General features: G+C 47.1%; 1 protein-coding gene across 2 annotated transcripts; it reads right to left on the bottom strand.

Annotated features, from left to right (window-relative positions):
* Window positions 1–1,976: 1,976 nt before the first annotated feature.
* On the bottom strand, window positions 1,977–17,137 carry LOC122554153 (LIM domain transcription factor LMO4.2). 2 transcript variants are annotated; one of them, XM_043698727.2, is made up of 5 exons: window positions 16,583–17,137; window positions 15,223–15,520; window positions 7,358–7,454; window positions 6,368–6,523; window positions 1,977–2,760 (listed from the first exon to the last, which is right to left on the bottom strand). In XM_043698727.2, exons 2-5 carry the CDS (start codon window positions 15,459–15,461, stop codon window positions 2,752–2,754), a joined length of 501 nt encoding a protein of 166 aa, XP_043554662.1. In that variant the 5' UTR covers window positions 15,462–15,520; window positions 16,583–17,137; the 3' UTR covers window positions 1,977–2,751. The 2 variants fall into 2 exon arrangements, with proteins under 2 accessions (XP_043554662.1, XP_043554663.1); XM_043698728.2 differs by lacking the exon at window positions 16,583–17,137 and adding an exon at window positions 15,741–15,889.
* Between the last annotated feature and the right edge of the window lie 7,509 nt (window positions 17,138–24,646).

The raw sequence follows: 24,646 nt of genomic DNA, 5'->3' as shown, positions 1-24,646 counted from the left end.
GAAGGGTTTAGGGGATATGGGCCAAGTGCTGGTAAATAGGACTACAGCAGTTTGGGATTAAATAGTGGAGTTGACTCAATGGGCTGAATAGCCTTACTTCCATTCCTATGTCTTATGGTCTTATGTGTCAGGTGGTGGGGACACACTCGCTGCTATCTCAAGGGTCAATGCTCTGATCAGTAAGACATAATAAAAGCAAATGAAGTCTGAGGAAAGGTCATTCGACCCCGGTCTTTTCCCTGAGGTGGGGGAAGTCCAGAACGAGAGGGCATAGGTTTAGCGTGAGAGGGGAAAGATATGAAAGGGACCTAAGGGGCAACTTTCTCACGCAGAGGGTGGTACGTGTATGGAATGAGCTGTCAGAGGAAGTGGTGGAGGCTGGTACAATTGCAACATTTAAAAAGCATCTGGATGTGTATATGAATAGGAAGGGTTGAAAGGGATATGGGCCAAGTGTTGGCAAATGGGACTGGATTAGATTAGGATATCTGGGGTTGGCATGGACAAGTTGGACCCAAGGGTCTGTTTCCATACTGCACATCCCTCTGACTCTATGATTCTGTAACCAGTCAGAAAACAGAAGCTTTTAAAAAAATTAAAATCCCTCTATTAGGTTTCAGAGGGCTACAACTTACATTCATATGGGAGCTTTGATGTAGTACAATTCACCGTGCACTTCATAGTAAATGTTACAAACCAGGATTTCACAGTAAGTTGCATAGACATTAGGACAGGTGACCAAATGCTTGTGCAGAAAGATAGGGTTTTAAAAGGAGTGCCTTACAAAAGGAGAGAGAAAATAACAACAGAGTATGACACCCTTAATGTAATAAATGGCTGGAGATACCTCCGAATAGAAACTGAAGCAAGTGATCACTTTAGGCCAAAACAATAGGATATAAAAGATTTCAGCAAACAAATTTTTCAGTAAGTAGATCCAAATCAGCTGTAAGATTTGGATAGATCATTAGTCTTTACATTAAAGACATTGCTACTCATTTTTTTTAGCCATTAGCAATATCCTGCTTCTCAACACGACTTGGGTTACTTGCAGGAAATCTAGGTAAATCAGGAGTATGTAGTTTTCAGCTTATGTGTGAGCCCAACTTCTGAATCTATCATCACATTTTGCTTGTAACAGAGATTTTAAAACCTTTTAAAAAAACCAGCATGATCCAGTTGCATAACGCCAAAAAAATGTCCAGGTGCTTTTGTTTAAAAAGGCATTTGTAACAAAAAAAATCTCCTAAAAGCAATAGGCAAATACTGCTTTTTAAACAGTGTCCTGTGATAAGTGTCAGAGTTCTCCCACATTAACACAGTGTCACTGTCACTTAAGAAGAAACCAGAGACAGAAAAGCAGGTCATTTCTGTCAATTCCTGCCCTCAGTTAATGGCTTTTTAAACTGGACTCAGTGCTGCCCTGATTTATAGAACATTGTGTTCCTTGTTTGTTCCGGGTGAAAACCTTGTATTAACCTATCAGGACATGCATTTCAATGATAGAATGCAGGTCTGAGCAGCCTCTCTCTGTGCAATACCAATTGTGGCACGATTTTCTCCAACTTATAGCCCCCTCCACCGAAAGTTCATTCATACCTTTTCTCGTGAAAACTTCTGGTGCTAAATACTTCCAAACATGACTTCAGTGATTTATGATACTCTCGTTTAGATTTAAGGTTTTCAGATCCATTACCACTCACCCGCGCCCCTCCACTCCTCCCCCATTACTATAAACAGATCAAAGACACTACTTTACTGCTTGCATATGGATTATCTGAGCACAAATGACATTTGTAACGTAATAGGTCTATAATCTAAAGTACATAAAGCGTTTTCTCATTGTAGCCAATACTAAATAGACGGAACTCATTAAAAGTTGACATATTAAAAAATATTTCTACCAGTTTTACTGGAAATGGAACTGGAGCTTGTGGTGCTTATTTAAGTTTATTTAAGAACACACACAATTCATCTTTCCCCAGTTCAAGCTTTTTATTATTTAAATACACCATACTAGAGCAAATGTTTTTTTTTTGAAAATATCACAAATAAAATTTCCATTCTTAAAGTCCTACATTAGATACTAGAAAGCTGGGATGGTTTTGCTGGGGGTTGGAGGGGGAGAAGCAACATTTGACAAATCACATACATGCATACATACATGTTATTGTACAGAGAACCACTAAAAGTGTTTATATGATAGAGAACTACCACAAAATCACTGGATTTTTTTCTCCCAATGCCGCCTCTTTATTAATAATAATAGCAATAAACACATTGTCAATACAACACTTAGAAATACAAAGAGCCAACACAATTTTTTGCAAGGATGTCGTAAAGAAAATAGAATACAGGGAGGAGGGGGAATCCCGAGGCCAGTGCCCTGCTAATCATTAATGTAGGTACAAAGCACATCTCAAAACCTCCAGTAATTAGTTTAATTTGTCATTATTCCAGATGTCCTCCAAAATGGGCCATATGTATTTTTGCCTCCCCACCCCCTTTCTGAACAGTCTCATTAGCCCGGGTTCACGGAGTCCATAATCTGGTGTCCTCAAGTCACTTTTAATGCAAGAACAGCTTGGTGAGAGCAAACTAGCAAGGGTATATAAGTGTGCAATGTCGTCGTGTACCTGGCATTGAAACCAGCCAAAAAACATGACTGTCTACTGGAACAAAGTGGGGTCCACCTGCGATGAGCCAGATCGAAAAGATGAAGGCACGCATTCTGCACTGCTCAAACCCATCTCAGCAAACCTGCAGATCAAAACAGTGAGAAAAGTCAGCTCAAGGAGAGGGGAAAGTGCACCATAATCAAAGCCCTCTCCCAAAATGCCCCCAAGGCCCGTTCTACCAAGAAGAATTTGCAGGAAGTACACACTATCATTTTTTGGATGCTTATACTATTTCCTAATTTTCATTTCATTGAAAGTTTTGAACTGAAAAAGCTGATTTCACTCAGAACGGTATGGCCAAGACGTGTCGCGTATCAATATAAACATCTCCATTTCATTAATCCATTTTTCAACTAGATTTCTGGAATTTCAGCCAGAACATAACAGTCAGCCTCATAACATTCATTCTAGGCAGCTGTCAGTTTCAGACTACTTCGATTTTACATAACTTAAATAATTCGATGTGGAACCAGTTAGTGTGCGCTAAACAAATAATGGATTTGACTATTTTATAATCAAACAAAAAAAAATTGAGAAAAAGTTATGTACCAAATGGGTGAACATAACTGCAAAATGGAAGCCTTGCTTTCATTTTACCCAAATAAAGCAGGGAAGAATGGAACACAGACTGGGTTTAAAAGACTGCACACCATCACTGAAACCGCAGTCTGCAACCATTTACAATGGGGTGGAGAGAAAAGGCACAAATATTGTTTACCAGATTACAGTGCACGACAAAAAAAAACACTCAAAAGTTTTTTTTCTAGCCAAAGAGAGACTGAACTGGTGAGGCAAACAGTGTCACAATTGACAGAGTAATGCCTGCTTTCCAAACAATACAGCAACCAACACCCAATAAGCTAGCTAAATACACAAGTCAATTTTATTTTAAATAAAAGTTCTATTTTCTTGACATTTCACAAGTTAGAATTTTTATCAGTTTAGTGCATTTCCCTGTTTCACCCTCTGATCGAGCAACTAAAAGCCTGAGGTGCATTAGCAATTTGCAACCCCCCACTTGCAGGCTAATTAAACTAGCTGAGGCATTGAGCTATAATTCCCCTGAGTTTGACCACAGTGTGAGAAAGGTAATTTGTCTGTCTTGAACAAAGAGATTAGGGAGCAGCCTAGCGCCTATTTAATAAATGAACATCAAATGTCGGCCCCTATCGACAGAGACAACACCAATTATGCTGTTTTAATGGAAATGTTTTGCATTTTGTTTTAAGGAACAAAAACTTATCAGGCTCTCTTTCTGTCCTTGACAGTACTTTGCCTACCAGAGCAGAGTCCTGTTTAGTTAGTAACACAAAGAGGTGGAGAGTAAGGGTGGGGGCGAAGGAGCTGTCTAACTGGAGGGGGTGGGGCAGAAATTGCCATTTTTCCTAAACTTCCCAAAGAATACAAGGTTAAAAGTGGAGAATGGGGGAAAAGGACCTTTAAAAGGCAAGGCTGCGTTTGGCACAGAATTGTTGACATTACTCTGAAGTTGAGAAGGGGAAAAAAAACCCATCTGTTTAACACTTGTTAAAATTCCACACAATTAACCCTTCCAGTGTTGCTGACTCCACTTGGCCATTTAAATCATGAGTGAATCGTCTGCAGAATTTGAAAGGCTGATGGCAGGAAGCAGTGGATCAGGCTGAGATCCAACCAGATTCAAAAACTCAGTGTCACACCAGATCCCAGGTAGCTCCCAATGAATCAATCTGTTGCGAGGGCAATGCTTTTGACCTGAGTCACAGTTCTAGATCAAGGGACAATTTCTAGACAAAACTTGGACTTCTTCAGATTCCCACTGCATCCATTTATGTTGCAAATAGGAAAGAAAAGCACGTGCGGTAGTTGGAATAACTTGGCAACCTCCACATACAAGCTTTTGCCATTTACTTTCCTTGCTGGACAGATAATTTACAATCTTTAGACTCATCTCATCCTCTTTTGAATTGGAGACATGGTTTCTCACTAAAGTAACCCATTACAACTTGTGTTTAAATATACACATGTCTGCTAAGGGACTAAGAGGGAGGACATTTGAAAATATGTCTAAAATCAGAGGCATATTAACTAGTGACACCACTATAGTGCTATTTATATGGAAACCGTGTTATCAATAAGGGACTAACATACCTCACTCTCAATCCAAGTTAAACCATTATATGACTGTGAGTGTCAACATCAGAAACTAAATTCATCCAGGATGTCCAAATTGGTAAAATCAATGACACATAAGCTTCAAGGAATATACAAACCAGTTCTGATGGGAGATTTTTTTTGCCTTAACTCAGCACTCAAGATAATTTGCACATTAAATCATAAACATTTTGATTCTATTGCAGTCTTTCCACTCAATATACTTATCCCGTATCAATGTGCACTGGAATAGCGGGTCAAGAGTCTAAATTAGAAGCTGAGTCATGGGATAGTGAAGGGTCTGGATTAGTGCTGCTTGAAGAGCACAGCAGTTCAGGCAGCATCCGAGAAGCAGCACTGCTCCTTGGATGCTGCCTGAACTGCTGTGCTCTTCCAGCACCACTAATCCAGAATCTGGTTTCCAGCATCTGCAGTCATTGTTTTTACCCCAAAAGAACAGGGAGTGAGTGCTACAGCGTGATATTAGGGACAGAAGGATAAAGAGTCATTCCTACTAACTGGATGATGCAAGGAACGTTGGGTGTCAGGCAGAGTCACTAAAAGAGAGTAAAGGATTGCGGTCGAAGGATTGCATAACATCTGCAACTTTGATGAGACGAGACTGCTAACTCATGAATATAATTCACCCCCTCCCATTATGAGAAACTTCATTATGGAAAATATGAAACATTGTGATATTTAATTTGATTTCAGCCTATCTAACAAATTACTCAGATCATGATAGAAATGCTGATCAATAGTAAGGAACAATATGAAGCAATGCAGAATTACATTGATTCTGTAGCGAGTGCTTCCAAATTGTATCTGCTAGGGTATGGACCACCTCAATCCCAATACATCACTCAACATTTCTAATTTCTGGTTAAATTGTTCAAAGAACGCTTCCTTCTCAAATCTGTTGCAGCTTTCAGAATATAAAATAGCTCGGGTGTTTGTTTTTCTATAACTAAGTAAGGAGCAAAGAAGTGGTGAAAGTAGGGAAGCATTTACATCAAACATTCACTGTATCAGGTTGAAACATGTCAATGAGATCCACCCACTGGTAGTGCAAAATGATTTGAGTCTCTTATCTTTGCCAATAAAACATTTTTATTTATTTATTGGTGGCAGGAGGAGAGCACGCACCACGCACAGAAGCCAGCACCAAAGCAGATACTGAACTTTACTCTAAAGCCCAGGTACACCAAAAAACAAGTGAAAACAAGCTGGTACACATGGAATGACCTTGCTGGAGCATCCCATCATGTCATGTCAATGTCACAGAAAAGTTACATCACACGGCACCACCTGGTTATTTTAATTAAAGGAACAAAATACAATTCTGTTTAATGTTGAGTTTACATGCTACACATTATTACATCTTCATATTTAACATTCAGCAAAAGACCAGACTTCAAATTGAAGATGAATTGCAATTTGCTCTGCATAACGTCTCCAAATAAATTCAAAACTATTATGACTCCCTTCACTGAATCTTCTCACCTTGAGTATAAAGTATAAAAAGGAGGCAGAAGCCACACAGAACCTAAGCTTACCTTCTGGTCAGATAGTAGAGGATTGCTCTGAAGTGGATTCAAATGTCCATTGATAAGGGACGTGGGTCTGTCATGTTCACAGAATAAACTGCCATTGATATAGTGAAACCTGTCTCCAGGGACAAGACGATTCCGGCAAGTGGCACAAGTAAAGCACTGTAGGGAAGGCAGAAACCAAAAGCAGCATTTGTTTAGTTACCAAGCAATAGTCTTAGGATAAACTCAACCCTCTTACATAATGGCTGCAAATCTTTTCTCAAGAAAAAGGTGGCTGCTGAAGAGTTACCTAGTACAGATCTTTAAAATTATTATGGGGTTTGAAAGAGTGAACATACCAGAGATGTTTCCAATTACAGAGCTGTAAATATGATAGTAATAAATCAAATAAAGGAATTCAGCAAAAACATCTATCCTCATGAGCAAATGAAGAATGTGAAATTTGTTACCACAAATTTAGCTGATGTGAGCAATATAAAAGTTAATGAGACAGAATTAGAGTTAAATTTTATTGTCATGTGTACTCAAGTACAGAAGTGAAAAGTGTAGAATGTCACTATTCCCAGCACCATCTTAGGTACAAAGGTATCTACGTACAAAGTCTTAGGTACAAAGTAGAAAATAAAGAAACAAAGTTAAAAAGTTAAACATTACAGTCCTTCTCAGTATGAAGTAGAAAACACATCCAAAAGAATAGAATGTCATGCTGATGGGGGCAGGGAGGGAATAAAGTAGATTAGTAAGAGGCTCTTAGGGACTGTACTGAGCTGAATGGCCTGTAACAATGCTGTGAATATTTCTACACATCACCGCTTTATACTATGTGACTGATCTCAGCATTTCAAACTACCAATCTACAGTGTGGGCAACAGTGAGCCAGGGGTGATCATTTTATAACCAGTAAAGATGTCAATAGTAATCAACTGAGAGATAAAAACGTTGTCCAGATAATGACAGTTCAGCAATTCCTCTAAGCACAATGGATGCCATTACCTTGAGGTGATAGACGTTGCCTTGTGCCCTCATGACCAACTCACTGGCTGGTATAGATTGTCCACACGCACTGCACGCCCCACTGTTCCCAAACAATCTAAACACAAAAGCATGACCACAGTTAGACATTACCATTATTATCAAGCAGCTGCTGAGAAACATTTCAACAGTTACTGATTTACAGGGGAATGTTGACTGGAAGGAAAGGAGAGAGATTGTGTGGCTCCCAGTACTTAGCATACATGACCTCTGGTATAGAACTGTACACTTCGTAGACATTACCATTTCATTATTTGTTAATCACTTTTTAGTCCAACTCCCCAAATAACTATTTGCACCATTTTTAAAAACGCATTCAAATGGAGTTAGAATAACGACATAACACAAAGAATCACTGTCCTTGAAGCCCAACTATACTGGAATATTAAAGAGCTGGTTACCTTTGCGAGTTGACTAAGTCTCCTGTGGAAGAACTAAAATTTTCTGCAAAAGTACAGAGGCTACCATTAAGAAACACCATCAGTCAGGGCAGGATCCAACCTGAGAAATTGTGTTATGAAACAGACATAGGGCTAAGCCATCTGCCCATAGAAGGATTGAGGGAGTTAGTCTGCCCCAAAATGAACATTTTTCAAACAGGGAATAACCCCATAAGCATGCTTTTCTCCAACAAGCCCTTATCTTGAGCTGGAACCTTTATCCCTCCCATACCTGTGACATAGCCCTATGCTCCCACATGATCTCCCGCTTAAAAAAAAATTGCTGTGTGCAAGGGTTAACTCTCTCAGGCAGAGCGTGGACAGTGCAGATTTCCCTCTCACTGCTCCAGACGCTTGTGTTCTGTAATGAAATGTGTGTTCAGACTTCCTTATCTGCTGAAGGGGGAACTGCGACCCAACTCACAATGACTTCATCTGCTTCAGTTCGACGTTCCCTAACAACCAGAATGAAATTTCGATTTGACGAGAAAAGTAATTTACTGGGATCGCCTGCCATTCCCCATCACGTTGGTGCTCTGTGCAGCGTTCTCAGGATGTAATGAAACTAAACCAAAGGCATTCGGGCAGGCGATTTCAAGGGAAGAGATTTGGACAACCAAATAAATAAATTAAATTAAAATGATAATGCTCCCCTTACACTCTCCCTGCTATTTCTTATTTTTGTGCCAACATTCTGAATAATGACTGTCATATCGCGTTGTACTAATTTGCTGTCGCCACTTTATTGAAAAATAGTCTTCAAGATGTTTATTAAAACTATCGACACACATCGCAGTAAAGCTGCCCGCTTAAGATAGCCTTTAATAGGGCGCGCCAGAAACAAATTTTACACAGGCATCGATTGTGGAACTTCAATCAAAACTCCATCTCAAAACTAATTAGTTCAGATACACATCGACACACTGGTGGCTGAATTCTAATGGCTCATGTGACGCCGACAGTGAGTTTCTGAGCAACATTAACCACTCAAAATCCCGCTGGAAGGGACTGCTCTCGCCATTTTTATATTTTTGGGAGGGGGGTGGGAATTTTATTTTGGGGATATGTTTTTAACCCCCCCGCCCGTGAAAGCAACAAAAGAAAAGCATGAACGACAAGGTCATAATATACAGTGACATCTAAACCCGCTCGGGAAAATGGATTTACAAAATATACACACGACGGGACTGTTTATGTTGTCGACAGAGACTTTGTACTGAATACCTGCGGACATAACCTTCAATGAGTTGAAACAATAGAATTGTTACGGACGCAGGGTGGGAGAGGGAAGGTTGACCTGACAGAATTAAAACGCCCGAGTATTTCAAATTGGACATCAGCGGCAATTGCTAACTTAGAGGTTTAAAATACATTTTATTAAAACACATTTCTGATATTCGTAACATCTCCAACTCCACCCCCACACACAAAAGTCTATGCATTTGATTGGAATGTTTTTCCTGGGGATTTTTGTTTTGTTTGGTGGTAATTACGACTGCAGTTCTGGACAGATGGGAAGCGGGAGAGCACACAAGGCCAAGTGTGTAACATTAGCTTAAACTTTTTTTTCACTTTGGGAGCTGCGTGACTCGAATGTAAATAGCACCAAACAGGGGGAATTCCTCAAGTTCATTTACCGCTCTTTGATGGAGCTTCGGGAACCCTAAGCGCTCAATTAAGTCTCTATCAGTCTGACTCCTAATGATTCCTGCTCCTGTTTGTCCAAACTCACACCTTCCCCCTCCCCATCAAACTCAGCGCCGACTCATTAAAACAAGGAGGGTTTAATTTCCCCTTCTCCCCCTCACCACTAACCCCCAGCCGTCCTCAGACTGTGGCGATAGAAAATTGGTTTCAATTTTCTTGAGGACGCCGAGTCGAAAAGGTCGTTAATATTTCAACAATTCGGACCTCAATCAATCACAGCATCAGAATGAAAGCGAACTCTTTTCAAGCGTTTGAACGGGATCATAAAGCGGTGCTTTTTGCATTATCTCAGACAAAAGGGGCACCAGGAGGAAAAGGGAGGGGGTGAAAAGGTTGCAGATAAAAAATAAATACAACAAAACAAGAGTTTTATTTTCTGGAGAAGGGGTGAGACTGGGAAAAGCTTAAAACGACGCTCGGCTAATTCCGAGTAACAGATATGGCCCCAAGTGAATTAAAGACCTTGAATTAATGCTGTTATGACAAATCAAGATAAACGTCCCCCTAAATTGCATGCGGTTTAATTAATTTTTGAAATACTAGAGGGTTTTTTTTTCGCTCACTAATAGTTCCCTGACTCGCCGACTATCATTGTGCTGTTAAGGTGGCTGCACTTTCAACTGAGATTCAGTAATGGACGCTTAACGTCAACAGCAGGAGCAGGAGCAGGAACAGAACCGGGGGAGAGGAGGGGAGAGTTGGAGTAGGGGGGGTGGGGGTGGGTTGGAGTAGGGGGGGTGGGGGTGGGTGGGAGGGGAGTGGTGGGGGAGTGGGGGTGGGAGGGGAGTGGGAGGGGTGGGAGGGGAGTGGGAGGGGTGGGAGGGGAGTAGGGGGGGTGGGAGGGGAGTAGGGGGGGTGGGAGGGGAGTGGGGGGGGTGGGGGGGTGGGAGGGGAGTGGGGGGGTGGGAGGGGAGTGGGGGGAGTGGGGGGGGTGGGGTGGGTGGGAGGGGGATGGGGGGTGGGAGAGTGGGGTGGGTGGGGGGAGAGTGGGGTGGGGGGAGAGTGGGGGGATAGTGGGGGGATAGTGGGGAGGTGGGGATGGTGGGGGTATAGTGGGGTGGTGGGGATAGTGGGGTGGTGGGGATGGTGGGGGGATAGTGGGGAGGTGGGGATGGTGGGGGTATAGTGGGGTGGTGGGGATAGTGGGATGGTGGGGATGGGGGGATGGTGGTGGGGATGGGGGGATAGTGGGATAGTGGGGTGGTGGAGGGGGGATAGTGGGGAGGTGGGGGGGCGGGGAGAGTGGGGAGGTGGGTGGGTGGAGAGTGGGGGAATGGGAGAGTGGGGGGGGAGTGGGGGAGGGAGTGGGGGAGGGAGTGGGGGAGGGAGTGGGGGAGTGTGGGGGGGGAGTGGGGGAGGGAGTGGGGGAGTGGGGTGGGGGAGTGGGGTGGGGGGTGGGGGAGTGGGGTGGGGAGTGGGGGAGGGAGTGGGGGAGGGTGTGGGGAGTGGGGGAGGGTGTGGGGAGTGGGGGAGAGTGTGGGGAGTGGGGGAGAGTGTGGGGGGGAGAGTGGGGAGTGGGAGGGGGCAGTGGGGGGGAGAGTGGGGAGTGGGGGAGAGTGTGGGGAGTGGGAGGGGGGAGTGGGAGGGGGGAGTGGGGGAGAGGGGGAGGGAGTGGGGAGAGGGGGAGGGAGTGGGGGAGGGAGTGGAGGAGGGAGTGGGGAGTGGGGAGTGGAGGAGGGAGTGGGGAGAGGAGGAGGGAGTGGGGAGAGGGGGAGGGAGTGGGGGAGGGAGTGGGGAGAGGGGGAGGGAGTGGGGGAGGGAGTGGGGAGAGGGGGAGGGAGTGGAGGAGGGAGTGGGGAGAGGGGGAGGGAGTGGGGAGAGGGGGAGGGAGTGGGGAGAGGGGGAGGGAGTGGGGAGAGGGGGAGGGAGTGGGGAGAGGGGGAGGGAGTGGGGAGAGGAGGAGGGAGTGGGGAGTGGGGAGAGGAGGAGGGAGTGGGGAGTGGGGAGAGGAGGAGGGAGTGGGGAGTGGGGGAGAGAGTGGGGAGTGGGGGAGGGAGTGGGGGAGGGAGTGGGGAGTTGGGGAGGGAGTGGGGAGAGGGGGAGGGTGTGGGGAGTGGTGAAGAGAGTTGGGGGGGGAGTGGGGAAGAGAGTTGGGGAGAGGGAGTGGGGGGTGGGGGAGAGAGTGGGGGGTGAGGGAGAGAGTGGGGGTGGGCGGAGAGGGGGGAGAGAGTGGGGGTGGGGGGAGAGAGTGGGGAAAGGGGGAGAGAGTGGGGTGGGAGAGAGTGTGGGAGAGAGTGGGGGTGGGTGGAGAGAGTGTGGGGAGTGGGGGAGAGAGTGGGGGTGGGCGGAGAGGGGAGAGAGTGGGGAGTGGGGGAGAGAGTGGGGGCTGGGGGAGATTGAGGAGAGAGTGGGGGTTGGGGGGAGAGTGGGATGGGTGGAGGGGGGAGGGCGGGGAGAGAGTGGGGGGTGGGGAGATTGGGAGCTGGGGGAGAGTGGGGGGTGGGGGAGAGAGTGGGGGCTGGGAGAGAGTGGGGGCTGGGGGAGAGTGGTGTGTGGGGGAGAGAGTGGTGTGTGGGGGAGAGAGTGGTGTGTGGGGGAGAGAGTGGTGTGTGGGGGGGGGGAGTGGGGGTGTGGGGGGAGCGTGGGAAAGATTTGGGGGGTGGGGAGAGGTTTGGGGGTGGGGGAGAGAGGGGAGAGTTGGGGGGTGGGAGAGAAAGTGGAGGATGGGGGAGAGAGTGGGGGTGGGCAGAGAGGGGAGAGAGTGGGGATGGGCAGAGAGGGGAGAGAGTGGGGGGTAGGGGAGAGAGTGGGGTGGGGAAGGGTGGATGTGGGAGAGTGCAGAGAGAGTGGGAGCAGGGGTGAATGGGGAGGAGGGCGAGTGTGGCGGGGAGAGTGGGAGGGGTGTGGGGTGGGGGAAGGGGAAGAATGAGGAGGAGGAGAAGACAGTGGAGGAAGTGAAGCGGAGGAGAAAGTGGGAGTTTGGGGGCAAAGGGGAGAATGGGGGAAGGGGAGAGTGGGGGAGGGGAGGGGAAGGTAAAAGTGAGGGGTGGGGGAGGGGGAAGGGGCAAGGTGAGGGATGGGGAGAGTGGAAAGTAGGAGAGAGTGGGGGTGATGGGGATAGGGGTCGATGGGGGTAGGGGAGAGTGGGGATAAAGTAGGGAGAGGTGGAGTAGAGTGGGGCAAGGGGAGAGAGTGGGTTGTGGCCTAGAGTGGGGAAAGGGAGAATGTGGGAGAGTGGAGGAGGAGGAGGAAAGTGGGGGGAAGAGAGTGTAGGGTTAAGAAAGTGATGGGCAAGAGAGAGGGAGTGGGGGCAGGGGAAGAGAGTGAGGGGTGTTGGGGAAGAGGGGAGGGAGTGAAGAGAGGAAGGGGCAAAAAAACTGGGGTGGGGGAGAGAGTGAGGGGATTTTGAGGGGACGAGAATGACGGTGCGGTGGGGGCGAGAGAGAGGGGACAAAGAGGGTGAGGGGGTGGGGGGGAGAGGAGGGCGGTGGACAATCATTTTACTTCATTTCCGTGCCTGGGAATTGTAAAAGAGAGAGCAAAAGCACCACCCGAGCTGTTGTAATCCCACTCTCAAAAGCCAATTTTCTTAATTAAATGTTTTGTTTGTTGGCTGTCGGTTCTATTCATTTTGTCTCTCCTGCTCACCAGCACTCAAATTGAGCCTCTGGAATATCTCATTAGATTTTTTTTTAAAAAACATATATGTAAAAGGAGGGACGGATTGAGACTGAAAGAACTGTCACTAATTAAAGCTTTTAATTGTGCCAAGTCCTATTGAATCCTCTATCTGGGAGATCAGAGGATTCAGTGTGCGTCTCCCAGACAATCTCCAGTTTATTAACAATATCTTCCCTCAACCCACCACCAGCCCCCCTTCCCAAAAAAAGTGTCGATCCAGACTGTTTCTTAATTAGTCTAGGATCTAGCACAAGAAAGATCCAGCATATAGAGGGGGGGTTGGGGCTGAATTAATCAGCAGTTTTACACGCACACTGAATCCAACCAATCTCACTTCAATTATCCCCCTATCGAGCTGAAATCAGAGCTTTTTATTTCTCTCGATTGTGATTTAGGATCTGACAAGCTCATTGCCACTAAAATTCACAGCAGCTCAGTAAACTGGTAGGAGTTGGATACGTTCCGCCCTGCATCTGCAAGCTCAGGAAACTTGCTCAACCTTTCAGAGAGGAAAGCAAAATACCCCTCCGAAAAGGAACACTCACAGAAATGAAATGTTTAATCCCTTGAAAGTTGTGACACATGATCCCCTCTGTTGTTCCCTTCCATTTTGACGATTGGAAGCTGAGTCACGTGCCAAGAGAAAGGTTGTGGAAAACTCTCACTTCACCGGCTTCGGTTTTAAATGAGATTCTTTCTCTCTCCCGAGTCACGGAAAGTCAACTTTCCCAAGAACTTCCTCCTCCTCTCCCACCCCCCCACAATCCACATGGAGCAGACGCATATTTTAAGTTAAAAATGCATCACCTTCCTTATGAGATTCTTAACCCCATTTAATTTCCTTGACCTTGTCGGTCTAGCTCCCTCCGAATGGAAGAAGTGTGCATTCTAGAGACTTTTAGAGTGACGGGAACGTGCAGTTTAACCGTTGCAAAAACAAGAATTACAAACCTCAAAAACGGTCCCTTTGCACAATTGCAAATCTTCCAGTTACTGGCTGGGATGATTTGAGAGCCTCAATTCAAATATCGCGAAAAAAAAATCGAATGACATGAAATAAATTAATTTGCCAACCTCCTCCAATCGCGTGACTCTAACCTTTCTACATTTCAAAGTTGTTTGGAAGTCCCATTTCGGTGAGAAGGTGCGTAGAGAGAGCTGGAGTTTTATTTTTTTATTTGCCTGGGTTCCAAGAAATTTTAAATTGCAATTCCCCCTTTCCTAAGTAGATTTTAAAATAAGAGGAATGAGAGGTGAGATCTGAGAAAAATCCCAGCAGATATCTGATTTAACACGGAGTGTGGGGATCCTCAAATCAGATAAATGTTTGTGGGTGGGGGTTCTCTCGCTAGAATTGAAGGCAGATCTCCACAACCATTACAGACCATGGGGCTGCTCTCACATTATAATCAGAGAATTGTACAGCACAGAAACAGACCCTTCGGTCCAACTCCCCCATGCCAACCAGATATCCTAAATTAATCTAGTCCCATTTGCCAAGAGAAAGAGACAGTGATGGTTTTAAACTGAGGGTCAAACACCTCAAGGGTGAGGTGGAGAGAGACAGACCTTCATTGAAGGATGGCCAACTGCTGGAGAAGCTCGAATAAAATCCGAAACAACTGGGAAATCAGTAACAAAAACAGAAATGCTGAAAGAGCTCAGCAGGCCTGGCAGCATCTGGGGAGACAAATCGGAGTTAACGTTTCGGATCGAGTGACCCTTCCTCAGAAGCCCTTCCTGAACTGGAAACCTGCTGAGCTCTTCCTGCAATTTCTGTTTCTGGAGAAACTCAGCGGATCTGGCAACATCTGTGCAGAGGGAAGTCAAGACTCAACGTGCAGTGAGCCTACCTCAGGAAGGATGTCTGGGGAAGCGTCACTCGACCTGAGACGTGATTTCTCTCTGCACAGATGCAGCCAGGCCTGCTGAGTCTCTCCAGCAAGTTCCCATTCCAGCAAATTCCTTTCAGGATGTGTTTGTTTTTGTCTTGGATTGTCAAGTGTAAATAAAGCCCAGCTGCAGCTAAATGAAGTTGGGTTCGAGGGTGAAATGTACCTTATGTAATCGTTCCTGCACAGGATCATACCGCTCTTGGTGTAGCAGGAGGTGCCGATCTCGCCGAGCTGGGCCTGACAGCAGGAACACTTAAGGCAACGGCTATGCCAGTAGCTGTCCATGGCGTAGAGCAGGAAGCGGTCGGCGATCTTCCCCCGGCAGCCGGCGCACATCTTCCAGGGTAGGCCCGCGCGGTTCACGCTGCCACTGGGCGCCTGTGAGCTCCCGTTGTTCACCATCTTTTTCTTGCCAGGAGAGAGAGAGAGAAAAAAAATACACGGTTCGCCCTCCCTCGAATCTACATTGGGCGGGAGGAGAGTGGGGAGGGGGGGGGGGGGGAGAGGAACATAAAATAAACAGTGGGGTGGGAGAGAGAGAGGTGGAAAATATATTAATTAGGGGTGAAAAAGAAAAGCGACTGTATCTTTCTTTTGTAACAGATTGACGAGAAGGAAACCAGAAATCGGGCCCAGAGGCCTTCCCTCCCAAAAAAGCCAATTAAAACAATTTTTGTTAACCTGTTACTCAAAGCCCATGTTTAGCCTGGTCTAATCCGTCCTTGATCTTCAATCTGAATGTTGCTTCGGTGTAATTTCAACAGGATTTCGCCTCTCTCGGTGAAGATAGAGGGAGGGAGGGAATGGAGCTGGGGACGGTATGTCGCTCTGACCATGTGCCTGATTGCTTTCCCCATAATATCTATCCTTTCTTTTTCTCCCCCTCCCCTCAAAAAAAAACAATTCAGGCAGAAAAAAGCCGACAGGAGAGAGAGAGAGAGAGAAATCCCCGTGTCCAGGGAATAGGGCGCCAAAAGATTCCGTAACCTCCCAACCAGTGACTCCTTTTATTTAAAAAAAATGCACCGAAATCGCTCCCCCAAAATAATAATGTAAACTCCACCCTCCTCCCCAACACCCGGATACTCCGGACCCTAGTCAAGTTTCATTCTAAAGTGATAAAAAATTCTGTCTCTTCTTCCCGCCACCCCTCCCAAAAAAAAATCGTTTTTTTTTTAACTTCGCTGCATTTTTAAAGAATTCGTTGAGAGGGAGCTGTGTAATGAGAACAGGAGCAGGGCTGATTCTGGGCTGAGAGAGAAGCGGTCAGGGGGCTCGAACTGCCATCCGTGTGAAGGGGGGCATTCAGACAGAGGAGGGGGAGGAGGGGGGGGTGAAAATATTATGTAGCTAAGGCGGCCTCTACAAAACAGCCCCCACCACCCACACAGACACACACCCCTTTCTCAGTCTGCAAAGGAAAAATCCCACTTTCCACCACCCCCCCCCCCCCAACCCCGATTGAAATCGACACACAAACACATCGAGATTAACCCTTGAATTTAAAACACACACAACCTTACCTCCTCCGCTGGCTCGGTATTGTGTGTGTGAGTGATTTTATTTTTCCCTTTAAAACGGCTGCTTATCAACTATTCGCAACCGCCTCGAAATATCCGTCTGGATTTCGATTGCAATCGGAAGAATTCAATTGCTAGGCTCCTTCACAGCTTCACCGATCGTCAAACTCTCTCTCTCTCTCTCTCTCTAACGCCCTTTATATTTTTCTCTTGTTGATCGGTAAACAGCGTTCTCGGCTCTCTCCTTTTCTCTCTGTCCTTCGTTCACTGACGACGCGAAAGGTAAATGTCGAAGTTCCTCCTTTGATACGTCCGGCCTCTAACTTCAGTGCATGCGGATCGATTGTTCCGATCAGTCTGGGTCTCGGGTTAAGTCTCCGTGAAGCGGTTGGACAAAGGTAGATAGGGGCAGAAGTCAGGTAGCTTGAGAAAGGTGATTTTTTTGTTGTTGTTGTTTGTGTCTGTGTGCGCGGCGGGAGACTGGGTGCCTCTCTCTCTCTCTCACGTACACACAGCTCCCTGTCTCTCAGCACTGCCGCCTCCTTCCCCCGCTGCACCTACATGTGGTGGTGACAGCACCGAATGAATCCACACACACACACACACCTCCTTCAGAGCCTGAACGTCAGCTCAGAGAGCGACCAACCATTTCACTTCCCAATGCAACGCGGAATAACAGCGCCGCCCAATCCCGACCTCTGCTGACAGCCAGAACGCAGCGGAACACACACACACACACAGGAGAAACTGCCCAGTCTTCCCCTTACAGGAACTGCGAACAACCTCTGGAATCTTTGTACACACTACACCAATTCAATATCACTCTCACCTCCGGAATACCCACCAATATCCTTCCTTTGTCTTTATTTTGTCAAGTTTCATTCACCTGGCTTCCGAATACCATTTTATCACCAGCTTTCTATCGCTTAGTGAGAGTTGGCGAGTGTTGAACACAGAGAGTTTTAAATTGAGAGCAGTTATTTTCTCATCAAAATGTTCAGGGATGTAATGACGCTTCTGAAGCAGGTGGGACTTGAACCTGTCTCCCCTGCTGGTTAGCAAATGGTATTTTTACCCGAGTTGGGTTTCACGGGGATGGGATTTAGTCCTCACTGCCGTGACCCACACTTAGTTTCCGGCTTCACCTGGAAAAGGTGACAACTGAGAGAATAGGACTGGGATGAACTCGATATGAAAACGATGTGGCGCTAGTTGGTGGTTTATTTACACCTGACCCGTTGCTTTCTGAAGTATGTTTGCTATTGTGGCGCGGGCTGTAACTAACTGAGCAGAGAACACTGCAGAGACTCAGCAGGTCCGGCAACACCGATGGAGAGAGGGAGAGAGAGAAACTTCCTGAAGGGGACTGCACCCGAAACGTTAACGCCGCTTCTCTCTCCCCGGATGCGGGCAGAGTTCCTGCAGCTAACTCTGTTTTTATTTCGGATTTGCAACAGCCCTAGTTCTTTATTTTATGTGCATGTGCACAACTGGTTTAAGAGTTAGCCCAACAGGTTTATTTGGGAGTACAAGCTTTCGGAGGTCGCTACCTGATGAAGGAGCAGCGCTACGAAAGTTTGTATTTTCAAATAAACCTGTTGGACTATAACCTGGCGTTGTGTGATATTCTGTGCCCCTGGTCTCGCCACAACTTCCTTGTGACCAGCGAATTACTGCATACAGACTCTTAATCTCTACAGTACATGCATCAGATGCATGTGATGATCAGAAGTTATTGATTTGTAGCTTGACTGGGCCAGCATTTATTGGCCATCCTCATTGCCATTGGAGAAGGTGGTTAGCTGAACCACACCAGTCCGTGTTATTAGGGGTCTGTCCCAGGCCAACACCGGCACTTCCACATCATAGTTTAGGATTGAACAGAGCAAGTCAAAGAAAAATGTGATAATTTCAACGTTGTCGTTTCCTATTTTCTGCGGTCACTCCTAACGGAGGTCCAGGCTATGGTCATGTCCTTTCCTTCGCTGTTATTTTATGTAATGTGGAGGGTCTCACAGCTGGAAGTGTCCAGAAACACAGGATCCCATGCAGTTGGATCATGGCTGATCATCCAACCCAATCCCCTATTCCCGCTTTCTCCTCCTATCCTTGCTTCTTTACAGATATATCTACGCCTTGGAAACATTAAAAACGTTTGGCCTTAACTTCCTTCTCTGGCTGTCTCCACTCTCTGGGTGAGGACATTTCTCCTCATCTCAGTCCTAAATGTAGAGCTGCCGGTGTTGGACTGGGGTGGACAAAGTTAAAAATCACACAACACCAGGTTATAGTCCAACAGGTTTAATTGGAAGTCGTTACCTGATGAAGGAGAAGCGCTCCGAAAGCTAGCGCTTCCAAATAAACGTGTTGGACTATAACCTGGTGTTGTGTGATTTTTTACTCAGACCTGTGTCTAACCCCTTGGTTCTGGATTCCCCCACCAGCGAGAAAATCCTTCGTGCATCTACCCTGTCTAGTTCTGTTAGAATTTTATAGAGTTCTATGAGATCCCCCCTCATTCTTATACACTCCAGTGAATATATTCAATCTCTCCTCATGTGTCAGTCCTGCTACCCAGGAATCAGCCTGGGATTAGGACTTCTTTTCTCAGCTGCTCCAATGCTTTCTGGTGCTGGGGGTGATGAGGATGTGTAAGTCTCCTGTACTGGGTTATTTTTTTTTTAGATTACATTCCTTACAGTGTGGAAACAGGCCCTTCGGCGCAACAGTCAACACCGACCCTCCGAAGACTAACCCACCCAGACCCATTTCACTCTCACTAATACGCCTAACACTATGGGCAAGTTAGCATGGCCAATTCACCTGGCCTGCACATCTTCGACCTGTGGGAGAAAACCCATGCAGACACGGGGAGAATGTGCAAACTCCACACAGTCACCCGAGGCTGGAATCGAACCTGGGACCTTGGTGCTGTGAGGCAGCAGTGCTGGCCACCCATGGTCAAAAGTTCAGCAATGGTGCAGGGCATAAAGACAAGGCATTCAGCCGCGAGGTTTCTCTCCACGACCGTTTTAAATGTTACAGGGAAGTGGGAAACTAATTCAGCTCTGACAGACCATGAACCCAGCAGACAATACACTCCAAACCGAACCTGTCACATAAAACAGATGACCTGGGAGACAGTGCACTGGGGGCCAGGCAGTCAGTTTCTGACTAACTCCCCGACCTTCTGAAAGTGGGAGCATAGGAACGACGAGGAAATTCGATCTTTCCGCTGTGGGCGGTTTGTTTCCCTTAGTCCAAGTTCACACTGACCCAGGGAAGCTTTCCCCTGCTTGTGGCCCCGATTCACAGGCAGCCATGTTCGAATGGAGGAGCAGACTCTCCGGGCCGAATGGCCTAATTCTGCTTCGATATCTCATCGCCTTCCGAGACAGCAGTTTCAGGATATGGGAAACCAGACCGGATTTACCCTGCCTTCGGACCATTCCAATTTCACATACTTGGCATCCCGGAGCGGAATAACTTGCAGACACGTTCACGTCCACGTTAGATTTAAATGCATTTTATTCCGGTTTAACCTCTCCGATTCCCTTCCTCGTGCGAGGAATCCGAACATGGGCTTTCCCCCATTGGCTTGGTGGATCAAAGCACCACCTGCTGGATGACCAACGGCTGGAAATCTTCCGGATCCTCTTCGATTCTCGATCTGTTTAACGTCAAAGAGTCACAGAGATGTACAGCATAGAAACAGACCCTTCGGTCCAACCTGTCCATGCCGACCAGATATCCCAACCCAATCTAGTCCCACTTGCCAGCACCCGGCCCATATCCCTCCAAACCCTTCCTATTCATATACCCATCCAGATGCCTTTTAAATGTTGTAATTGTACCAGCCTCCACCATTTCCTGTGGCAGCTCATTCCACACACCTACCACCCTCTGCGTGAAAATAAAAATGTACCCAGAGCACAAGCCGCTGACGATATTTCCAAACCAACCTGTTCAGGGACGTTATGACACACCTCAGGACCAGGTGGGACTTGGAACCGAGGCCTCGTGGCCCAGAGGTCGGGACATTACCTTCGCGCCGCACAGCTGAAGACTGGACAGGACGCAGGTTAAATCGGTGGCGTTAATGAATGGGTGCCTGAAGCTCCACAGTGGCATTTTCGAGCCCTGAACACCTTGACCATTCTTGAAATCTCACGCTGTTTGTCACCTTTTTAACGTCGGGTTTTTGTGGGTATTTATCTGCGAGCAACGCCACAGGCGCTCCGCTGATTTTTTTTAATCTTTCAGAATGAGTTACCACAAGGGGTTAACTATCGATCCAGAAACCAAACTCAATGAAGGTGCGATATCTACAACCGTAAAATAGTGCTGCAATCGATATAATTTTATTTCAATTAAAGTTGGTATTGATAGTTACGTTTGTATATAATCCTAACCCGAACAGAAGTTAAAAATCACACAACACCAGGTTATAGTCCAACAGGTTTAATTGGAAGTGCTAGCTTTCGGAGCGTCGCTTCCAATTAAACGTGTTGGACTATAACCTGGTGTTGTGTGATTTTTAACTTTGTCCACTACAATCCAACACTGCATCTCCAAATCATGAATACCATTGAACAAATGAACAATGTCAGTTCACCTTCTCAGTCTGGCTGGGTCGCATCGAACCTTCTAATGCAAGTTCGAATATTTTCATTACAAAAGCTTCTGTTCATTGTACAGGCAAGATTTCCGTATTCGCCCCTGTGTGTTCCGTCTGTATTTAATTACCCGTACATTGCTGAAGGGCCAGCTATTGTTAGATTGCGATAATGTTGGCAGTACTCTAGGTCTGAGTTTTCGCGTGATCGGATGACAATTTCATTCCCGGGATGGTCTAACTGCCCTCGAATGTATGACTTTGTTTAAAGCTGCTCCCAGTCGAACACCATTTTCACCTGAAACTGGAATGCACACAGAAAATGTCGGAGAAACTCCGAGAGGTTTAGCTTAGATTCCATACAGTGTGGAAACAAGCCATTTGGCCCAACAACTCCACACCGACCCGCCGCGGGATAATCCAGCCAGACCGCCTTCCCCTCTGCCGAACACAGCTGCCAATTTAGCAGGGCCAATTCACCTGGCACAGGGAGAGAATGTGCAAACTCCATGCAGTTACTTGAGAGGGGAACCGAACGCAGGTCCCTGGCGCTGTGAGGCAGCAGTGCTAACCACTGAGCCACCATACACTGGCAGTACTTGCGTAGAGAAAGAAACACCTTGGTGTTTCCAGTGATCCTTCTGCAGAACCCAAAACCTGAAGTTGGACAAGGTCAGAAGTCAGACCACACCAGGTTACAGTCGAACGGGTTTATTTGAAATCGCAAGCTTTCAGAGCGCTGCCCCTTTTTCGGTGGTTATTGAGGTATTTTGTGAAGGGCACTTGACAGCTTGGCACGGAAAATGCAACTACCATCGCTCAGTGTCCTTCCATTGGATAAAGTAATTTTAAGAAGTAATGCAGCCTGTCAGAGAGCTAATTCTGATTCGTTTGGCCCATGGTCAGAAACATATAGATATGTACAACATATTTCCACTGGATTTTTGGATTTATTTGTGTTTAATTCACTGGGTAGTCTATCGCTGAGTCACAAGTCCCAGCTTCAAATCTCACGTTCTCCAGAGAGTGTAAGAATATCTCTGAAAACGTTGATTAGGAAATATCTGTGGCATAGCGAGGTGCATCACTGCCTCTGAGCAGAGGTTCCCTCTCTAGGGTTTAATGGATGCTGGTCAAAACAGTGCAACTCTTGTGGTTATCATTTTGAGGGGCAGAGTGTTGGAGTCTCTACCAGCTCCAGGCTCCAACCGGCCTGTTGCCACAGTACTTCCGATTCCCTGTGTGATCATTCCCTCCCAGCATGAGCGGGGACAGTCCAGAATGGACCACTCCTTTATTCCTAAACACATTGGAACATTCAGGGCAGTAAACCCTCCCAAATAGAATCATTGAGATGTACAGCATGAAAACAGACTCTTCGGCTATGCCGACCAGATATCCTAAATTAATTTCGTCCCATTTGCTGGCATTTGACCCATATTCCGCTAAACCATTCCTATTCATATACCCACACAGATGCCTTTTAAACGTTGTAATTGTACCAGCCTCCACCACTTCCTCTGGCATGAAAATGTTGCCCCTTAGGTCCCTTTTAAATCTTTTCCCTCTCACCCTAAACCTACGCCCTCTAGTTCTGGACTCCCCCACCCTAGTGAAAAGACCTTGTTATTTATCCTATCCATGCCCCTCATTACTTTATAAGCATCTATAAGATCATCCCTCAGCCTTCTACGTTCTAAGAGAAAGTGAGGACTGCAGATGCTGGAGATCAGAGCTGAAAAAGCGCATCATCCAAGGAGCAGGAGAATTGACGTGTTGGGCATGAGCCCTTCTTCAGGAATGAGGAAAGTGTACCAAGCAGGCTAAGATAAAAGGTAGGGAGAAGGGACTTGGGGGAGGGGCGTTGGAAGTGCGATAGGTGGAAGAAGGTTAAGGTGAGGGTGATAGGCCGGAGTGGGAGTGGGGGCGGAGAGGTCAGGAAGAAGATTGCAGGTTAGGAAGGTGGTGCTGAGTTCGAGGGCTGGGACTGAGACAAGGTGGGGGAAGGGGAAATGAGGAAACTGGAGAAATCTGAGTTCATCCCTTGTGATTGGAGGGTTCCTAGGCGGAAGATGAGGCGCTCTTCCTCTAGCCGTTGTGTTCCTGTGGTCTGGCGATGGAGGAGTCCAAGGACCTGCATGTCCTTGGCGGAGTGGGAGAGGGAGTTGAAGTGTTGAGCCACGGGGTGGTTGGGTTGGTTGGTCCGAGTGTCCCAGAGGTGTTCTCTGAAACATTCCACAAGTAGGCGGCCTGTCTCCCCAATATAGAGGAGGCCACATCGGGTGCAGCGGATGCAGTAAATGATGTGTGTGGAGGCGCATGTGAATTTGTGGCGGATATGGAAGGATCCCTTGGGGCCTTGGAGGGAAGTAAGGGGGGAGGTGTGGGTGCAAGTTTTGCATTTCTTGCGGGTGCAGGAGAAGGTGCCGGGAGTGGAGGTTGGGTTGGTGGGGGGTATGGACCTGATGAGGGAATCACGGAGGGATTAGTCTTTTCGGAATGCTGATAGGGGAGGGGAGGGAAATATATTCCTGGTGGTGGGGCCCGTTTGGAGGTGGCGGAAATGACGTCGGATGATACGATGTATATGGAGGTTGGTGGGGTTGTAGGTGAGGACCAGTGGGGTTCTGTCCTGGTGGCGATTGGAGGGCCGGAGCTCAAGGGCGGAGGAGCAGGAAGTGGAGGAGATACCCTCCACCGCATCTCCTCCAACTCCGCACTCCTCTTCCCTTGAGCCCTGCCCCTTCTATCGCCACCAGGACAGAACCCCACTGGTCCTCACCTACCACCCCACCAACCTCCATATACATCATATCATCCATCGTCATTTCAGCCACCTATAAACGGATCCCACCACCAGGGATATATTTCCCTCCCCTCCCCTATCAGCATTCCGAAAAGACCAATCGCCCCGTGACTCCCTCGTCAGGTCCACACACCCCACCAACCCAACCTCCACTCCCGGCACCTTCCCCTGCAACTGCAAGAAATGCAAAACTTGCGCCCACACCTCCCACCTTACTTCCCTCCATGGCCCCAAGGGATCCTTCCATATCCGCCACAAATTCACCTGCGCCTCTACACACATCATTTACTGCATCCGCTGCACCCGATGTGGCCTCCTCTATATTGGGGAGACAGGCCGCCTACTTGCGGAACGTTTCAGAGAACACTCTGGGACACCCGGACCAATCAACCCAACCACCCCGTGGCTCAACACTTCAACTCCCTCTCCCACTCCACCAAGGACATGCAGGTCCTTGGTCTCCTCCATCGCCAGACCATAGCAACACGACGGCTAGAGGAAGAGCGCCTCATCTTCCGCCTAGGAACCCTCCAATCACAAGGGATGAACTCAGATTTCTCCAGTTTCCTCATTTCCCCTCCCCCCACCTTATCTCAGTCCCAGCCCTCGAACTCAGCACCACCTTCCCGACCTGCAATCTTCTTCC

Source organism: Chiloscyllium plagiosum, unplaced genomic scaffold (genome assembly GCF_037043375.1).
Source record: "Chiloscyllium plagiosum isolate Xiang-an unplaced genomic scaffold, Cpla_swu_hap1 HiC_scaffold_9, whole genome shotgun sequence".
NCBI classification, from domain to species: Eukaryota; Metazoa; Chordata; class Chondrichthyes; order Orectolobiformes; family Hemiscylliidae; genus Chiloscyllium; species Chiloscyllium plagiosum.
This window is presented reverse-complemented; position numbering and strand designations above follow the sequence as displayed.

What these genes read in the sequence shown, in the direction of transcription:
- LOC122554153 (XM_043698727.2), bottom strand. Translation starts at nt 15,461, where the DNA reads ATGGTGAACAACGGGAGCTCACAGGCGCCCAGTGGCAGCGTGAACCGC. An exon ending in TGCAGGAACGATTACATAAG is followed by an intron (nt 7,455 to 15,222) that starts GTACATTTCACC and finishes TTTTGTGTTTAG; the next exon opens with ATTGTTTGGGAACAGTGGGG. An exon ending in GCAACGTCTATCACCTCAAG is followed by an intron (nt 6,524 to 7,357) that starts GTAATGGCATCC and finishes CCTTCCCTACAG; the next exon opens with TGCTTTACTTGTGCCACTTG.